General features: G+C 42.9%; 2 protein-coding genes across 7 annotated transcripts in view; one reads left to right on the top strand and one right to left on the bottom strand.

Annotated features, from left to right (window-relative positions):
• Nucleotides 1-10,099, top strand: part of ST3GAL6 (ST3 beta-galactoside alpha-2,3-sialyltransferase 6) — a 58,302-nt gene extending 48,203 nt beyond the window's left edge. For all 4 annotated transcript variants that reach the window (XM_027653403.1, XM_027653402.1, XM_027653405.1 and 1 more), the window contains 2 exons: nt 9,219-9,298; nt 9,536-10,099. In XM_027653403.1, coding sequence (XP_027509204.1) covers nt 9,219-9,298; nt 9,536-9,608 — 153 coding nt within the window. In that variant the 3' untranslated portion in view covers nt 9,609-10,099. The remainder of the gene's footprint in view (nt 1-9,218; nt 9,299-9,535) is intronic.
• COL8A1 (collagen type VIII alpha 1 chain) overlaps nt 1-17,814 on the bottom strand; it is an 87,350-nt gene that overhangs the window by 2,262 nt on the left and 67,274 nt on the right. For all 3 annotated transcript variants that reach the window (XM_027653398.1, XM_027653399.1, XM_027653400.1), the window contains one exon: nt 1,615-1,930. In XM_027653398.1, coding sequence (XP_027509199.1) covers nt 1,615-1,927 — 313 coding nt within the window. In that variant the 5' untranslated portion in view covers nt 1,928-1,930. The remainder of the gene's footprint in view (nt 1-1,614; nt 1,931-17,814) is intronic.

Genomic DNA, 17,814 nt, shown 5'->3' with positions numbered 1-17,814 from the left:
GAATGAAGAGGATGTTGCAACTGTTTTGCATACCCCAAACTTCCATGCATGTGTCTGTTTCCATAAAATAATTACTGTGCATCATATGTAAAAGCTATTTGTGCTTTACTAGTATTCTCCACCTATACAGTCTTAAACAGCAAAATCTGCACGTTGTCCCATATTTGCTGTACATTAATCTACCTTTAAGAGTTTTCACAAGACACAGCAGTTGCTCGGTGCTTTTGTTCTGTAGGAGGAGTCCTGGCATAAAAGTACTTTTGCTGGAGGGCTTACATGAGAAAGATCAATTAAAAAAGATTCTGTCAGTAAGGTTTGTATGTAGGTATGCCTGTATTCACCAAGGCTTTGGTTCCCATTAAGGTATTACTGGAAACCAACCTACGTCCTTAACCATCTCTTCTAAACGTTTTGCAAAATCATTCTATTGTCCAAACCCACATTTTTGTGTATGTGACCACTTAGCATTGCAGGTCAGGGAGGGAGTTTCTGTGTTTTGAGTGTTTGTGCTGGGGTCAGTTGCTTTTCAAGCTGCAGGTTTTTCATGTTAAGTGGAAAATCTCTCGAGCTCTAAAAGGGATAAAAAAGTGAGAGGCTTGAGGGAAGGCAAGAGATGAGGTTTCAGGACAAGAGAATTAACTGTTCTTTGAGAGGCAGAAACCCTTCCTCTCTGCACATGTTGTGTTTTATGCACGTAGAAGATCTTTGCTCATGAGATGGGTTGATTTCACAGCTAGTGATGTTTGTTCAGACAGTCCAAAAGTATTCCATTTCCCTCTGAAGCCAGTGGATGTTGTGGTTAGCTGAAGCCTCAGTAAGACAAAGGGTTAACCAGCTTGTCTGAAGTCACACAGACGCTGGCTGTCCTCACAAGGATTTTATGATACTGGGTGTTCCTGGTCACCCTTTGTATTTGGACTTTCTTTCTTATTTTGTTAAATATCTTAATACTGTCCAAACTTCCTTTACTGAATACAGAAAGTGCTTGTACGTGCAGACTTGTGCAGTAAACCTCTGTACTTTCAATCTTCTGTTACACCCATAAATAACCTATAGAAAGAAAGAGGACTCCAGAGTTGGAAGAGCAATTGTATGCTCTTATCTGCAAACCTCTAAATCACAGAGTCTGGGCAAATTCAGACAAAACTGTGATGTTCCCGTAAATTCAGATCTTGGGGCTGTTAGCTGTTATGTCTGGTTGCTGCAGTTAGAGTGAGAGCAGATCCAGGCAGGATCCTGGCCCATATACCTGGGGCATCCTTTGAAACCCCATCAGAGAGACTTCTGCAGGCAGGTGGGATTACGAGGTTTCTCCTAACCTTGAACAAGCACCCAGGCAAATCTGGGGCCAGCCATGGGTGCTGGAGGCTCATCACAGGTAGGGCTGCTCAGAGGCTGTGCTGCAGTCCAGAGGATGACTGTGGCCTTGTGCTGGTGCCCCTGAGCTGCCCCACAGCCTGTTTTGTTTACCTGTGGCCAGGTACCAACCTGGCCAGTCCTTTGGGCACAGGGGTGCTGTGCCCAGCCTGCAGCAGCCTCCTCCAATGTTCAGGCCCCCCCTCTGGCAAACAGTGCTCTGGTGCACTGGGTGGGGGAGGGACATGCCCAGCCTACCTTTCTCTTTCTTGGGAGCCATATCCTTGCCAAGCAGGGGCCTCTGTGGGATCTCCTTCATGTACTGAGGCAGATGGGGGTACTCTTTCCCGTACTGCATGTGGGGCATCTCCTTGCCCATGTGCTGCATTGGGATGCCTTCTTTGCCCAGCGGCATGTGAGGTACTTGTTGTCCAAGAGGTTGGTACTGGGGCACCTGAGGTGGCAGCTGCTTGATCCCATAGTAGGCACCTCCTTGAGCAGACCTCACCAGCTCCAGGTAAACGGTGACAGCCACTGCCAGCAGCTGCACAGGGAAGAGCAGCACGGCCATCACCTGCAAAAAAACACCGCAAAACCCACAGTTGGCAGAAGATTTTCATGTTATGTGTTTCCCATTAGGGCAACATGCTCTCATTTTCTGCAGCAAACTGGACCTAAACCTCCGCAAACTGGCTCTGGTTTGTGCACTGCCCTGAAGGACATGGAGCAGCAGGCCTGTATCTGGTTTATTGGAGGCTCTTACTCAAACAGCACTAATACAGTAAATGTCCTTACATGTATTTAGTTTTATGCTACCCCAGGGGTGCCCTCTGCAGTTTCTTCACACCTGCTCCCAGTTTGCTGCTTTCTCACTTGTGTCAGCGCCACATCACAGGTTGGGCAAGCTCTGCTGCAAGCTCTGGCACAGGGGAAGAGCAGGCAGGGGATGTGGGGGTCTAATGAACACTTTCTGCCCAAGGAAGCTAAATTGTGAGTGCCCCTTCCACTCTCCACAGCAATGAAAGCTCAGTTTCTGCAGCTTAAATCTGTGCCTATGCCCCGTGGCTGCAGGGTCTGTTCCTATTGCAGGTCTTACCAGCTCTCATCTTAAAACTGGGCTGGGATCCTCTCAGCCTCTACCCAGAAGTGGGCCATCTAAGGGCTGCCTGAGTCATCACTGCTCCAGTCAGATCAACCAACCCAAGACTTTCTCTGGGAATGTTAAACTATTTTCTAAAGGTCTTCTACTGTTTTCTAAAGATGGGAATTCTTGTCCCATCTGCTGTTGGCTTTCCTTTCTGCAGTAAGGGCATTTACCGGCATGTAAACTCCGGGAGGAGTGCAAACTGGGGAGAGCTTATGGTAAAATGAGACTCTCCATGTGTTGGAGTATTATATCCCACAACCGAATCCTGCCCTTTTTGGCAATTGCCAGGCCTGATGGCTGTCCCTCTGTCCCTGCTTTTCCACCATGCAAAGATGCCTTGCACCCAACCTGGGCACCTGGAAAAACCCCCATGCTTTTCCAAGTCACTAATGCTGCAGAGCTTTGCCAAACTGCCTGTTGGGACTCACTCCCAGCAGCTGCTGCACCCCGGTGTGATGAGGGCATGTATTATCATTACTGAAGGTGTAGTGGAGGCTAAATAAAAATTATGTAGTTGGAACCACAAGCAGAAGGTTTTTATTTTCAATAATAATTCTATATAGACAAATGAACTACAGAAAAGATGGAACTGTGTGTTAACAGCGAAACAAACGATTTAAGAAAATGAAATATTAGTGAGTAAACGCTAGGTGGAGCATATGTTGCACAGCTGAGTTTCTGCAGTCACTTTCTCTCCCAGGAATTCAAAGTCTTGGATGTAACCGGCTGCCATGTGGCAAAGTGCAAGCACAGTTGCTCATCCTTGTTCAGCACAGCATTTCAGCAAATGCTTCTCCTCCAGTGAGTTTAATGTGGCTTTTAGCCCACAGCTGGCTGTGCTGCTGTGAGCTAAAGGATTAGGGCCTTAGGACGTGGTATTTCTGCTTAAAGCCCAGTGGCACTGGACTTCGAGGAAAGTCTGTGCATGATCAGTTACTGTGGCCTGGCTGGGACATGGTAACTTATTAACCCACTGCAGCTTCATCTGGGCACATAAAACACTAAGCAATCTTTTTTTTTCCTTTTTTTTTGGGGAGGGGGAGATGTCCCCATTCTGTCCTCTGTTGGCCTTCCTGCCCCATTCTATACCATAACGAGTAACTTGCAGCAGCTTTGCCTTTCTGTAGTGTGACACCTGCCTCAGTTTGCAGGGAAAATCCCAGCTACTGGAAAATTTGCACCATTCTGTGCATCTCTCACAAAGGAAAAGCATTGCCCATATGAAAACAGAAATGCAGCAAAACCTTTAAAAAATTAGAAGATATTGGATGATTTAGGACTGTTGTTGAAATCTACAAGTATGAAGGGCAGGGTGGATTTTGAAGAATGAGGTTATTATATTAGCTTCTTGGCTACTTTGTTGTTCTGGTGACCAGTTTTGGGGGGTTTATTTTTTTAAAAAGATAACTTCAGTGGAATAAGTAGAGAGGGAAATAGGTAGAATTCCTTTGGATGAGATTTTGTCCTTGTTTTTATTACAAAACATGGGCTTTGTGTGCAAGTGGGAGGTATTTGAAATAACTGAAAAAATTTCCTTCGGGGAGACACCAGCCTGCCCGCAGCTCAGGGTGAACTCAACCTCCTGCTGCTTGTGCTGGGCTCCCTTGGCCCTGCCAAGCGTCACACAATGCACCTGCAGTTTAACATGAGATGTTTTTGTGGGCCCATGTGGAAATTTTGAGGGAGATGAGGCAAGACTTCTAGAGATAGGAAGGCTCCAGAGAAGGTGATCTCACTACATCTGTGTTTCCTGTCATGTTTTTTGACTCATCATAACCCAACCAGTGTGGCCTGGAAATGACAGATTGCTTCTCATCTATTGATTTTGGCTGGGGCTGGTGCCTGTGACTTGCTGAAGTGGAAGGTGGGGGCTTATTTACTGAACAACCTTGTGCTTAGATGGGACTTGGCTGACATCTTTGTGGGAGGAGGTCAGAGCCTCCCCAGTGGCCTTGTGAACTGCCTGGGTCTTGGGATCTGCCGCAGGTACTGGAGAAGCAGCCTGTGTTTGGTGCCGGCCGTACAGCTCATCTCTTCCCCACTCCCAAAGGAAGGAGGGATCAGACAAAACTAGTCTTGATGAGAAATGTGGTAGAGTTGTGTGTGCTGCTGCTGGATTATCCCTAAAAGATGCTGTCACTGTAAGGCAAGCCTGCCTGGCAGCAGGAGGGATGCCGAGGATAGTCTTCAGTATTTCAGCTCATTGCCTGTCTCATCCAACTCAGCTTCTCTAAAAAGTTATTTATGTACTGAGGGAAGTTGAAGGTCTTATTTTTTCTGCCTTGCAGTTGGTTTCTGAATACCTGGGTGCACAGCTCTGGTTTGAAGACCTCACCAGGAAACCACTAGCATCTTTAAATGCCTAAAAGCTACTGAAAATCTTGTTCTTGGTTTTCAAAAGAAGCCTATGGATCTTAAATGTTGGGCTTGTCTTTCAGAGTTTATGAATAGCAAAGGGACAGTTTTCCCAGCAGTGTCAGAACTTTAGGAAAATAGCAGAGTGAGGAGGAGAAAAATCTGTGCAGCCAAAGTGTAAGACTTCCCACACCTTTCACCCAAATCCCAGCAATTTAGGGATCATCTCCAAACACTTTCATGTAATGCAGTCTGACATACTTTCTAAAGTGTGTCTTTTAGTGGAGTGATAATTTGGCTCTGGATTGGGATATTCCTGTGCTACCAGAAATATGGCATTACAGGCACTACAATCAGTAGCTGATGCCTCTGAAACAACTCCACCTTTCCATAATGTAATTCAAAAGCCTGATGAATCTTTTATTGACTTTGCAGAACGATTAAAAGAATCTACAGAAAAACAAATAAAGGTGAAAGAAGCACAAGATGCCCTATTCCTGAAGCTAGCTATCTCCAATTCAAATGCACAGTGTCAACAGATACTCAGGAGCCTTCGTGACCCTACCCCCATGGATATGGTAAAGTCTTGTAAAGATATTAGCCCTAATGACAAATTAGCAAATAGCCTGGTCCAAGCTCAGGTGTCAATGTCAAACCAATTAGTTGAAGCTAATACACAATTAGGCAACCAAATTGCAGAAGCAACTCAGCAGATGGCAGAAAAAATGACCCAAGTTTTAGCAGCAGCCCTAGACCACTCCAAAGTGATATGCCATAATTGCAAACGTCCAGGTCATATGAAAGCTAACTGCCCACATTTTAAAAACCCCAATTCTCAAATTCCTGGGTTTCTGTCAGAAAGTAATAGGAATGTGTCTGTGTATTTGTGCACCTTAGAGAAGCCAAAGGCTTGGAGAAAGTGAAATTTTACCTTACCTTTTTTTGATGTCTGAAGGGAGATGGAGGAGAAGCAACTATGCCTTCACACTATGTGACATGTCATTTTGCACCAGTCATTCAAATTAAGCCACAATAAACATTTTGCTTTACCTGGGGTGAGACAATCCTGTTGAAGATGAGGGAATATTAACCTAAACCACAGTGTTCAGCTGCTTGTGTGTGAGTGCATGTGGTTGGTCTTGTGGGTGAGAGAGAGTCCCTGAAAAAACACATTTTTATGGGCAAAGCTCAAGTGAAAACATTTCTCAATAATCTCTTTGGTGGAGCTGTTCTCCTGAGAAAACGAGAAAGGACCTTCCTCTGACTGAGTTTTTCAGTAGAAACTGAAGACAAAACAAAATGTACCAGCAGTCATAATTCTTAAATTCTTAAGTTGGTGTGAAAAAATAATGGCTGGTTTAGCCTAATTATGTAAAAAATGTATGGAAAGAGTGATGATCATCCACTTGGGACTTGAAATCATAGGTGGTCTTGCAAAAGGTGGAAGCCAGATCTTGATTTATTGGTTCTTACAGGAAAGTCATCACTCTGCAACAAATGTTGGGTTTAGCTGAAGTTTACCCACATCTCAGAACCTCTAAGAGACTCAGCCAGAGACTACTCCTATGGGCTTAATTTACCACACCTTGCTTTTTGCTGTATTTACCAAATAGGCATAAGGCATGAGTAGATCTCAGTGACCTGAAGTCTTCTTCCCTGGGGTCCCTTCCATAGGGGCTGCCTGAAACTGCAGGACCAGATGTCCACTGCAAGGGGGGATGGTCTTGCTAGTGCTCAGGTTTCCACATGGAAAATCACTTCTGCAAAATAAAAGTTCTAGTGACTCTAGAGATTTTGTTACCAGAAGAGTGCCACTAAAAAATTTGATGATAAAAAGCTAAATTCTCTAGGATGTTTTTTGACTCAAGATCAAAAGTGGTTAGGAACACAGCTAATTTTGGGGTGAGCTTGACATATAGAGATATGCAGGAACAGCGTAACTCAATGGAAATCACAAATAATGTGTCACCACACGTAAGGAGCAGCAGCAGCACGGCGTTGCAGAGAGCTGATGGGTCAGCAGCACAGTCACTCTCTGTGGGGATTTCCCTGGCTGGCCCCCACTCCATATGCAGAGGTACATGGCAGCTCTTGGGAACTCAAAGAAGGGCTCGTAAGAGAGAGCTGAAGTCCTCACAAAGTGATAGCAATTTCTTTTCAGTTTTCATTTGTGGTGCTACTTCGGAAACAACCTATACTGTTCCTCTTTCCTGCAGTATGGATCCATGAAATCACTCAGTTATACTTGCAAGCATGTGCACACCCCCACTCCATGCATATTTTTGTTAAGGTTTCCACCACATGAAGAGCATTGAATTAAGCACTGGGCATATAAGTTGGGGGGGTTTTCAGCATTTGTAAACTAATTCTGTTAGACAGCTAATTTTCTTAGAAGAATTTTTAGCACAAAATTAGAAAAGTACCTATCAAGGCCTTAGTTCCTGTAGTGAACTAAGCTATTCCTATCCAGTGACTTCAAGTGAGGGGTGTGAAAAGTCCACCAAATGTTGATTGTTGTTCTCAGCACCAGTGCCACTGTGTAGGTGACTTGAGCAGCGAACTTCCCACCACAGTTTTCAAAGATACTGTTTCAAAACTTCATGGCAGCTAGAATTCATCTCTGGATCATTAACTCCTTTGAGGACTAACCTGTCAGTCAGTGAGTACTTTCTGAAGGTTTCTCCCTGTACTGTACAGAGACTGAATTTTAGCGGTAACTCATGTTTTCAAGGGCAGGAATAAACTAAACCTTCTTGCCAAATCATTTTGTATATACTCAAGAGTTTTGAGTGCCATTTAATGCTCACATTACCGCTTGCATATAAAGCACTCTTCTGCCTTTCTGTGCCCAAAAAAAGTTCTATGTTGTTTTATGTTTTCAAATTTGCTAGCAGACTAGTTAAATACAAGGTAGGGGGTTTATTTTTGCAAGTTCAGTCATACTCCACATAAAAGCAGGGAGTGAAGGCAACCAAATATAACTTGACAGGGATTTCCTCTGAAAACTAACCAGTTTCATAACACAAATTAAGACTAGCTACACTGACCTAATCTTATTTTCAGCAGCGAAGAGCAGGAGGACAGTAAAGGAGAGCGCAGCCCCTGTGCGAGGGCCCAGCCGTGCTGTTGGCAGGATGCAGTTGCTCCGTGCCTGACTTTGGCCCAAGCAGGTTTGGGGTTCCACATAATTTTGCTTTTAATGGTGCCTGCAACTTCATTGAAAGCTGTACTTGTTCTTGAGTAGGTAAATAGTTTACCTTGCTAAAGGGTCTATAAGGACCTGTGCATTCAGTAGGGAGGAAAGTAGGATTTATGGTAAATGTAATCCTTCTTCTTGCCTCTTGTGAAACTATCCCACAGAGATCAGGTTTATTTTTTTTCCCTTCCTCCTTTTTACTGTCCCTTCCAAGGAAACCAAGTAGTCTCAAGTGTCTGTGTTCAGTTTAGATTACCAAGAAATAGCTATTGTTTAGTATGTTAAAAATAAATCATATTTTGCTCAAGGTCTAACAACTGTGTCTGATTATCATGTGGTATTTACTAAATCTGAGGCAGTCATAACAAGTATTGTCATAATAAACATTTTAAAATGCATGCATGCATAAACCTGCTGCTAATGGGAAATATTCAACATGTGGCAGATGGCTTGCTTCTAGGTTGTTTGGTTTTTTTTAATTCAAAATGGTGCCTGCAGTTTCTTTCTTAGAGAAGTGTGAAAACATCTAAATAAATGCCTTCACCTTAAAAAATGATGATCAGCTATAAGCTATCTTTGGCTTCACTGATAATTATATGGTCTTCTATTGCAATTCCTGGGGCGGTCTCTGTTATCCATTTGTAAATGCATTTCCAAAGATGAAGCAATTGCCTCTGCTCCAGTCTTTCTGCAAATACATTCATTCATGGGCTCAGTCTGGATGTTCACCCAGCTCTCTGTGGGCACCCTTGGACTTCCCATGTTTCTTGCTTCCAAACAGTGTATTTCTGCATGTGGGCCTGTATCTGTTGCTTGTGTGCAGGTATTTATATGTGCATATCTATGTGAAAATATGTCCTGGGAGTGGAGGCAGTCACAATGAGAAGGAGATTTTAGCCCATGCAGACACATAATTAGATTGCCTTTAGTCTTCTCCCTATGCCCAGTGTGCTGTGAGCCTACCTACGTGGGCCTGGGTAGGCATCTCCTTCTCTCTCTGCAAACCTGGGCATGATTAGATTGGCAGCTCCATAATCCCTAACTCCCAGGCACAGGGCTCTGCTGACACAACACAAACATGAAGCTCATGATTTACGATGATATTAAGATGCCTGGTGCTAGTAATTGATTTCCAGGGGAGTTCATCTCTTGCATGTTTTTGAGGATCTGGCCCAGATGCTGTTTGCTGGAAAATGCCTGAAAGCTACTTGGAGTCAGATGGCAGGGAGCCGTGACAAGGATCAGTAAGTTGGGCACCGCTGGCTGGGTGACCACAGTCCCCGGGGATGCAGCTCTCTGGCGTGGTGGCATGTGCTTGTTTGCACGAATCAGTGTCTGACCTTGGGGTGGGGATGAAGGACCAACGTGGGGGAATGTTTGCAGAAAAGCATGCGACTTTAATTATGGGATTAGAATTAATTATAGGTAGGATTTAGCAAATACCTGCCTTTGAATACATTTTCCTGTTCTCTGCCATACAGCATGCACTTGAATCCTCTGCCTAATGCTCTCTTCTGGGCAGTTTGCCTACAGTCTTGGTGGCAGGCAGATTGATGGAGGCACTTTAGCAACTGTCACCAGCTCCCGGTTCAGCGACCGGCTGCGTGAGGCACACAAACCTGGATCCAATAACGTGGAACACACAAAGTGATCAAAGCCTAGAGCTGCCTCCCCACTTATCAGCACGTAACCGCCCTCCTGGCGCCGAGCCCGAGACTGGCCACCAGTGCATCTGAGCACAGACTGGTTGTTCAACGTGGGAACGGGACTGAGGGCTCCTTCTCTGAAGTGATGGTGCTACCCAGTGCTGCAGAAGGAGCTCCCTGTGGGGCAAAGGCAATGACACTGTCCAAGGAATTTGCCTTATCAGATGTAACAGGTTTGCTGTGTGCAGCCCACTGGAAAGGAGGCTGGTTTTCATGGAAGTGCATTTGTAGGCAACCAACCATTTCCTAAGAGAGCTGTTGGTATGGAGATTGTTTTGGCAAGAACGCTTTGCATCTACTGCCAATCCACTACCCCAAAATAAATGCAAAGACAGACAACTGGTGATGTTCTTCAGACTGAGGTGTGTGATCCAGTAGGCTGAACCTCGAGGTGTTGATAATGAACTATGGTGATTTCTGGTTGCAGAACAGTGTGAACAGGGAACTGCAAGCTTTCTTTGGAAACCTCCTTTCTCAGCTGTCACTCGTCACTCTTGGCCTTACTCTGCCCTGGGACAGGTTGTGCTGGCTGCGTGCAGTAGAACCCTCCCAAATTTTTATGGTGCGATTGTTTGCATGTTATCATGGTACAACAGTTTGCAAAGTGTATCACAGCATTTTGCTGTTTTAATCCAAAGCAGTGCCTTTAGGCGGTGCTGCTATGAATTAGACTCGCTGGTGAAAGTGTAAATAAAGTTTCCATTTCACTACCTCTTGGTTCAGCCAGCTACAGCTTTGTGAACAGGCCATACACTAGCAGTGGGCTCTGAATGACAAGTAAATATTCTGCACAGTTCACTGTTAAACTCGTTAATCAGTGAAATGCTCCATCTCATCAGATGTGTAGGGGTAGACAGAAATGAGGGAAGATTATCTCTTTTTGTGACAGTAAACTGAAGCACATCCTAAATCTTTGCCCAAATATATGCCAGTGCCAGAATCTTATTCTGAAGGTTATCTGTCAGTTTTACTGGTCAGAGAACTCTTAGTTCCTCATTTGATTAATCACATTATTGTACTAAAAGCAGAAAAAATAAATTGTTGTCTTTGTGGAGGTGCATTGAGTCCTAAAGAAGCACGAAAGATCAACCCCAGCTATGTATATTTTATTCTAATACAGTGTGGGTTAAAATTTTCTTACATGTGTCTGGGAGGACTGCTTAGAGAGGGAACATTCTGTGAATTACTAGATCTCAATACCTTTAGGAAAGCTTACATGTGCATCTGCAAGACACAGCTAGGTGCTAGAGTGTGTATTTTTCTTAAACACTTCCCAAGAGGTGACAAAAGAAAGACAAATCCTGATTATAGAAGTGTTCTTGGTAATGACAATGACTGATTGTTACAGATGTGTCAGGGAAGATAATCTGTCTTCTTATCAGTTTAAGTGTTACATAAAGCAGTAGAGCTGCCTGCAGTTGTAATATTCATGCAGGGTGGACTTTTCAGTCTAAGGTATACTTAGTGCCAAACCTAAGGAGACCAGGGGAAAGTGGCCAAAAGCTGCTCTTGTGCTTCTCTTGATCCTGAGGCTGTAGCAAGTACTATTTCAGTTGCCAGTGCCACTTGATGTCTGACTTGCCCTGCATGGCCTGTGGGCCACCCGCAGCACCCTGCTGTGGTGTGACGTCCTGCCACTGTCACCATGCCTTCATTGAGCTGAAAAGGCTGCACTGTGTCCAGGGTGGATAGAACCCAGCCACAGCTTTGGGAAAGGCAGGTGTCTGTCTGCTAATAACACTGAGGTCTGGCCAGTGTTCTGCCATGGGACATTTTGGGAGGTGAGGGCTCCTGGCAGCTACAGAGTGCCTGAGGCAGGCAGGAGGGATGGCTCTTTGTAAAGAGATAAGTTTTAGCTTTTTGTTATCAGTGATGAAGCAGGGACTTCTCTGAAGTTTAAAACTTTTTAGCTCTTTTTAGCACTGCATACATTCTGATTAAATATAAGTGCTTTACAGATCTAAATGGGAGACGTTAGACCCTACCAAGGAATCAAGATCATGAAATCTCATTAAGAACAAGAGACTAATTCTGGGTGCACGGATTCTTTGGCTGAAGTCTTTTGGTTATAAGGAAATGTTATTTCATGTGCCCCTGTGTAGTGATCACACTCCAGGCTTTGCAACCCCTTATAGCATTTACTTTAACAATCCTGGGAATTCCTGCACTATAAAGCAAGAAATGTGTGCCAGACTCTTGAAGTGCTTGGCCTGATCTTAATTTGAAATAATTTATTGTTCTCTGTGACTCCTGTTGCAATCCTGTGGCCTTATGTGTTGTCTTCTTGCCATAAAATTTGCTTGATTGCCTCTGTCTGAAACTGGCACGGCACAGCATTTCTGTTCCTTTTCTCACTTTGATGGTGTACAAAATGTGTTTTCTTGGCTCTTGCCCTCATGCTATTTCATGACTTTTTTTCCTTTTTTTTTTTTTTAATAAAAGCAAAAGGCTTTGGAGGCTTTATTTTGGAGACGAATTGTTGCAATTTGCAATATTTCCGTTCACTGTGCTTTGATGAACCTGTCAAGAGAAAGAAAGAGCAGCCTCTCTCTCCCTTATTTTTATTTGCTGTGCTCTAATTCTGCAGCTTCCCGGAACTCCAAAGACCCAGTCCAAGGGAGATATGAAAACAATAACAAATGTCTGTAAAATATTTTTCTTGAAAAAACTTCCTCTCAGACAATTTTTATTGGAAGATTATTTGCCATTAAAAGAATTCCTGCCCTTTACATACTTTTCCTACCTTTGCTCAAACAGTGGAAGAAATAATCTTACCTTAGAAAGTTAAACATACTAGACTACTCCACCCAGACAGAAATCAGGAGCATGTTTTAAAATTATTTACCAACAGTTATTTTCCTATTTTATTATAAAATATTGCAGATATTGTTGTATTTGTTAGGATGTGCTAATCATGACCTGATACTGTTCCATTCACAAAATCAAGCAGATCTTACCTTGTGATCGTATTTCCTAAATGGGTGAATTATTTTATTTTTATGCTGTTTTTCTTGATGAAGACTAAGAAAACAATAACTACAACTGAACACTCACTTGGTTAAAATTATTTCAAAACTGGGAATTTAATTTTTATGAAAGACCCTTTGTGCTCTGGGTCATACCTTTGGGCAGACATGAAGGTGGAAGTCACTAGATGGTTGACAGTGGATATGCCAATGTATGTCTTTCATAATCTGAACTTGGGTGCAAATCATGACCAAAACCCACCGAAAACTCAAGTGCACTCCTCTAACTGCCATGGCTGAACTGCACACACACATCCCTGTGTCATGCCAGAATAGATCTGCCCATAATGACCTTCTTCCTCTTGTGGAGCAGGTAAGAAAATGCATCTTAGTTCAGTGTGCTTCAGCAACATAAGCACTTGACTAGTTGAGGGGCAGGGAGGAAAAGCTTGAAATCATTGTTACTTCTGAACAAGTGTAACTTGTACAGGCCTACACAGATACCACTCTGTTCCCACTCTACGAGTGCAAGTGCAGAAACAAGGGTAGCATGACAGCCTGAGTTGTGAAGTACTCCCTATAGGTCTGATTCAGTGAATACTCATAACAAATGTTTGCTACGTCTCTCAAAAGCACATAGAAGAAAAAGGACACTTCTGAAACACATGAAAGACCCTCCCCATCCCATTCACACACACTTATCCTGCATCCATGAAAATATATAGTCATTGAAACTCCAAAAATGTCATGAGGGAAATTAATTTCCTATATGCAATCCAATGTACTGTGGTTTAAAGGACTTAAAATTACCATATTTGTCACCCTGGAACAACCCAACCAAGGCCAAAGGAAAGCAAAGCCAAGTGCTGAAGAGCAAACACTATCAGTCACTCACTCAGGTCTCTCAACTCTACTCCAAGAGAAACAATCTGAAAGGTTCAGTGCAGCCATTTGGACCCATGATAACTGTGAGACTAGCAAATATTCAGGCTGCAAAGCTGGTCAGTGCTCAACTCCCAGGGCTAATGGTTATAAAATAGCCGCAGTGGGAGTCGGCACTTTTATTTCATCAGTGCTGCATCCAGGATGAGGGGCTGTGCCAGTGGGGATAGGCTGTCAAACACACTGCTACCCTGCTGCTCAGCTGGATCCAAGGCAGACACCAGCTTCCCTTCAGCTGCCTGCAGAACTACATGGCAGACTTGGGGCTGAAAGGATATAGGTTTAGAGCAGGGAATTAAAGCACTTCAATCCATAATCGAAATCCAAGCCCCTGATCAGGTACTGATTAGCTCTTGCCTGATCTCTGTCTCATCACTGAAATCCTGCCCAAAGTAGTGGTCCCACTGGTCCCATAGCTTTCTCAGTGCCAGGTGTGGAGTTGAGGCTCCCTTTGCCTACTGATGCCTCCCAGTCTTTCAGACATGGTCTCATGGGCTTTCCCTCCTCTCTGTGGCTTCTTGGGTCTGCTGTGACCTCTGCCAGCTCCTACCTACCTCCTGGGAGCTGATGCCTGTAGCCTGCTGGCTCAGGCATGCCTAAGGGGTAGGAAATATGAACTTAAATGCCTTCTGCTAAAGGAAGGAATTAGACTCCTCTTCCTCAGTGCAAGGAACACTGCTGATGGGCTGCACCGAGTTTGAAAGAAAAATTTGGCACCTGCCAACAAAAGAGTATTGTGAGCTATGAACCGAGAGTAAAGGGACTTGAGCGCTTGTACTTCATTCACCAAAAGGCACTTAAACCCAGGAGAGAGCAGGATTTAGGATGAACTGAAATCTTACACTTTTCCTATTTGGCTGGCTTAGGCAGCTCCCCAAACAGTGGCTTTTGTGAATCCCCCTCTGAGGCACTTAACTTACACACATGCATGGAGTCTCAGCATCTAATTCAGGTATGTGGACTCCATTATGGAGCCAGATGCAAACTTCCCATCATGGATTAGTATCTGAAAGGTTCTATGTCCTGTATTGTCAGTTAACTAAGGCCTCCATTCCCTGCCCAGTCCTCCTTTTTTGTTTCAAAATCTGGATTACTTTTAAGGAATTATGTATTTTAAAAAATTATTTTTGTATCTATGCAAAGGAGTAGTTAAGGCGTGTACGGGGTGATAGAGTTAGGTCAACAATGACTAACAGATGATACAGTTAGGTCAACAATGACTAACTTCACAAAATCTGGCATTAGAAAAATCAGTGTACTTAAATGACATCATATCCTTCCCCACAAACTTTGTCCACCAGATCCTTAGTGCTGAACATCAGAACCAAAGGTTTATGGCTACCTACAGGCCATGGCTCAGCCAAAATCAAAACTAAATCCATTAGGGTAATATTTCTCTATCAAGGAAAAGGGTATCATGTTTCTCCAAACAGCAGAGTGTCTATCAGCAATGCTTACAATGATTTTCATTTCTGTGTCTTGTTTGAGATGGGGCACCTGTGTTAATTCCAAGTTAATTTTGTCTTTGGTCAAGAAACCTGCTCAGATTTTCAGATGTTAGTGGAAATCATGTATTCTTGATAGAAATACTTCTAATCTGCTTTGTGGCAGGCTTGTTTAACCATGCTAAGGAAATAGATGTTCTTGAGTACATAATTATAGCCCACAGGCTCAGAGTTTGAGAGGGTTTTTTACTTAGGTCTGAGCAGTATTCCCTGAAAATTGTTGCAAAATTCTCAATAAGTTAAACAGTAAGGCTGATCAGATCCTACAGGAATGAGCTCCTTAAAGGACTGTACTCACAAGTTCTACTAGTAAAGTCATCCAGGGGCTAATGTTTTCAAAAGATGTGTTTGCAGCTTTGTGAGCTCCAGAAACCTTTCAGAGAGACTTTGGCAAGTACCAGTACTGGACACAGGGTGCAATTTTGGCTGTGTTTAGAGTAGGAGCATTTTACTGCTAAAGGAATACTAAATGTCAAGGCTAGAAGCAGCCATATGCACACAAATGAAACAATCCATAAAATAATCAAAAGCTCCCAAGTCAGCTTTGCTGGTATTTCTGCATCTATGTGGTGGCATAATTGTTTCACACTGCTGACTGAGGGGACCCCAGAGCGCAGCAGCTTCATGGCAGGCAAAGGAAGAAGCACCTGGAGGAGAGCTGGATTCAGAATGGAGGGGAATGTGTGAAGGAATTAACTGACATACCAGAGATTTAACAGTGCTCTGCTTGGAACTGAGGGGTAATCCAATGTCTTCCATCGTCACCAATTTAAGCTTTAATAATGAATCAGAACTGATTGTACTGGACAAAAATCTAAGAGCTTTTATAATCAGTGGGATTGTATGGCATCCATGTTTGCTCTTTCATTAGATGCTGTTTTCATTACAGGTTTTTGAAAATAACATGCAGAGAGGCGAAGCAAGGCAAACTTAGGGAGAGTTTTTGTCTTTTCTTTTAAGACATAGTGGGCAAAAAGTACAAACTGCTGTCACATGACAATGCCATTGCCTTTAAATGTTTCAAATAGTATCTGTAGAAATAGATTATCACCCTCCTCTTTTCATTTTCAACCTAAAAGGCGACACCAGTAATGAAAATCACTGAAAAATTGAAAAAAAATCCTCCAACTTGGTGTCTTTCATCTTTTTTGGCAATTGTATTTTTTTTGCCTGTTCAGGCTCTAGACTGGATTATCTCCTAATGTGTGTACAAATCTCATTAGTCACCTTTGAGAACTGCTGTTAATTCTACGCATGCCTCTCCTTCCTGAATTCCTTCTTGTTTTATCTGCCTTCTCTTTATTACTAATACCTATACCTTGTTTTATCCTTTCTTCTACCTTCTACTTATATTTAGTCCCCAGATAATGCAGTCCCTTAACCATGGTCTGTTGAAAATAATTTTTTTCTTCTTTTGGTAAGGATTTCATGCCATTACGTCTTTGGTTTGGAATGAAGTCCTCATCTTGATTAAATGTGACACCTGAAATGAGGACTAAGCCATGACAAGTCATCCAGAGCAGGGGGAGAGATTTGTGTTTTCCTTCACTTGCAGTCATCAGTATATTATGACCATGAAACACTGATGTGGCATTCATAACCTAGTGATAACTGTTATGGAAGAGAAGACAAACCTACTTATTTTTCATTTGGAAATGCAAAATTATTAACGCAATATTGTTGAAGAATTTGCTGGCTAGTTTTCCCTTGACTGCCTCAGGCTAAAAATAATTGCTGAAGTTTAATATTTTATGAAACCTCCTGACTATGAAGGTCTAGTAATTCTCCTTGGGAGGATCTGTGACACAGATAAAATGCAGAAACCTGAACAGACATGATGGAAAACTACATGCAGAAGAGACTGTAACTTTGAGAAACTTGTGTCCCTCCAGTGCCTGTGCATCAATTGTACTGGTGAATATCTATTTTTTAAAGTAAAAGAAAAAAAAGGGTATTTCCTAGAGTTCAGTAATACGGGCCTCCACAATTACAAAGAAAAACCTTACATGATCTGGAACAGATTTTTCTGTAGTAATTCAATTAATTGCTTCCATATAACAATTAGCAACATTAGAAGCTCATGAAATTCAACAGTCAGGGAACTGGTCACCTGTGCAGACAGGTAACTTGACATAACCCCATTAATTTTGATGAGAACTGTAACCTGTATAAAATTTGCTAGTTGTTAAATACTTTAAAATGGATCTCAACCTATATATACCCAGGCAGTTATCCATGCAATAGACTGCAGCCCGTTTTTCTTAATCAAGCACAACTACAATGAGAATTTTGCTCAATTAAGAACAGAATAATTTGGCTGGTTTTTGTTCAGTTCTTGGCAGTAGAAAAAAAGTGGTCTTTCCAACACTAAGTGCCAGTGCAAAATATTTTGGCAAGGAACAAATGTCAGTTTAGATCTATGAAATTACATTTCCAGGCAGTAAAATTAGAATCACTCTGGTTTGTATTAGCTTAAAAATGCCCAAACCCTGGCCAGCTATTGTGGAGCTAAGTAAACAGGTATCCACTACTGGCCCAAATTCTATTCTCAGTTATAGTAGCATTTTGACTGCAGGGGAAGTAATTCTGATTTTTAAACAGAATAACCAGTATCACTGAGTCTTAACTTTTCCATGTGCTT

The sequence above is a fragment of the Corapipo altera genome, unplaced genomic scaffold, assembly GCF_003945725.1.
Source record: "Corapipo altera isolate COAL_440 unplaced genomic scaffold, ASM394572v1 61, whole genome shotgun sequence".
Classification (NCBI taxonomy): Eukaryota; Metazoa; Chordata; class Aves; order Passeriformes; family Pipridae; genus Corapipo; species Corapipo altera.
The sequence above is the reverse complement of the archived record's forward strand: the minus strand, read 5'-3'. Positions and strand labels throughout refer to the sequence as shown.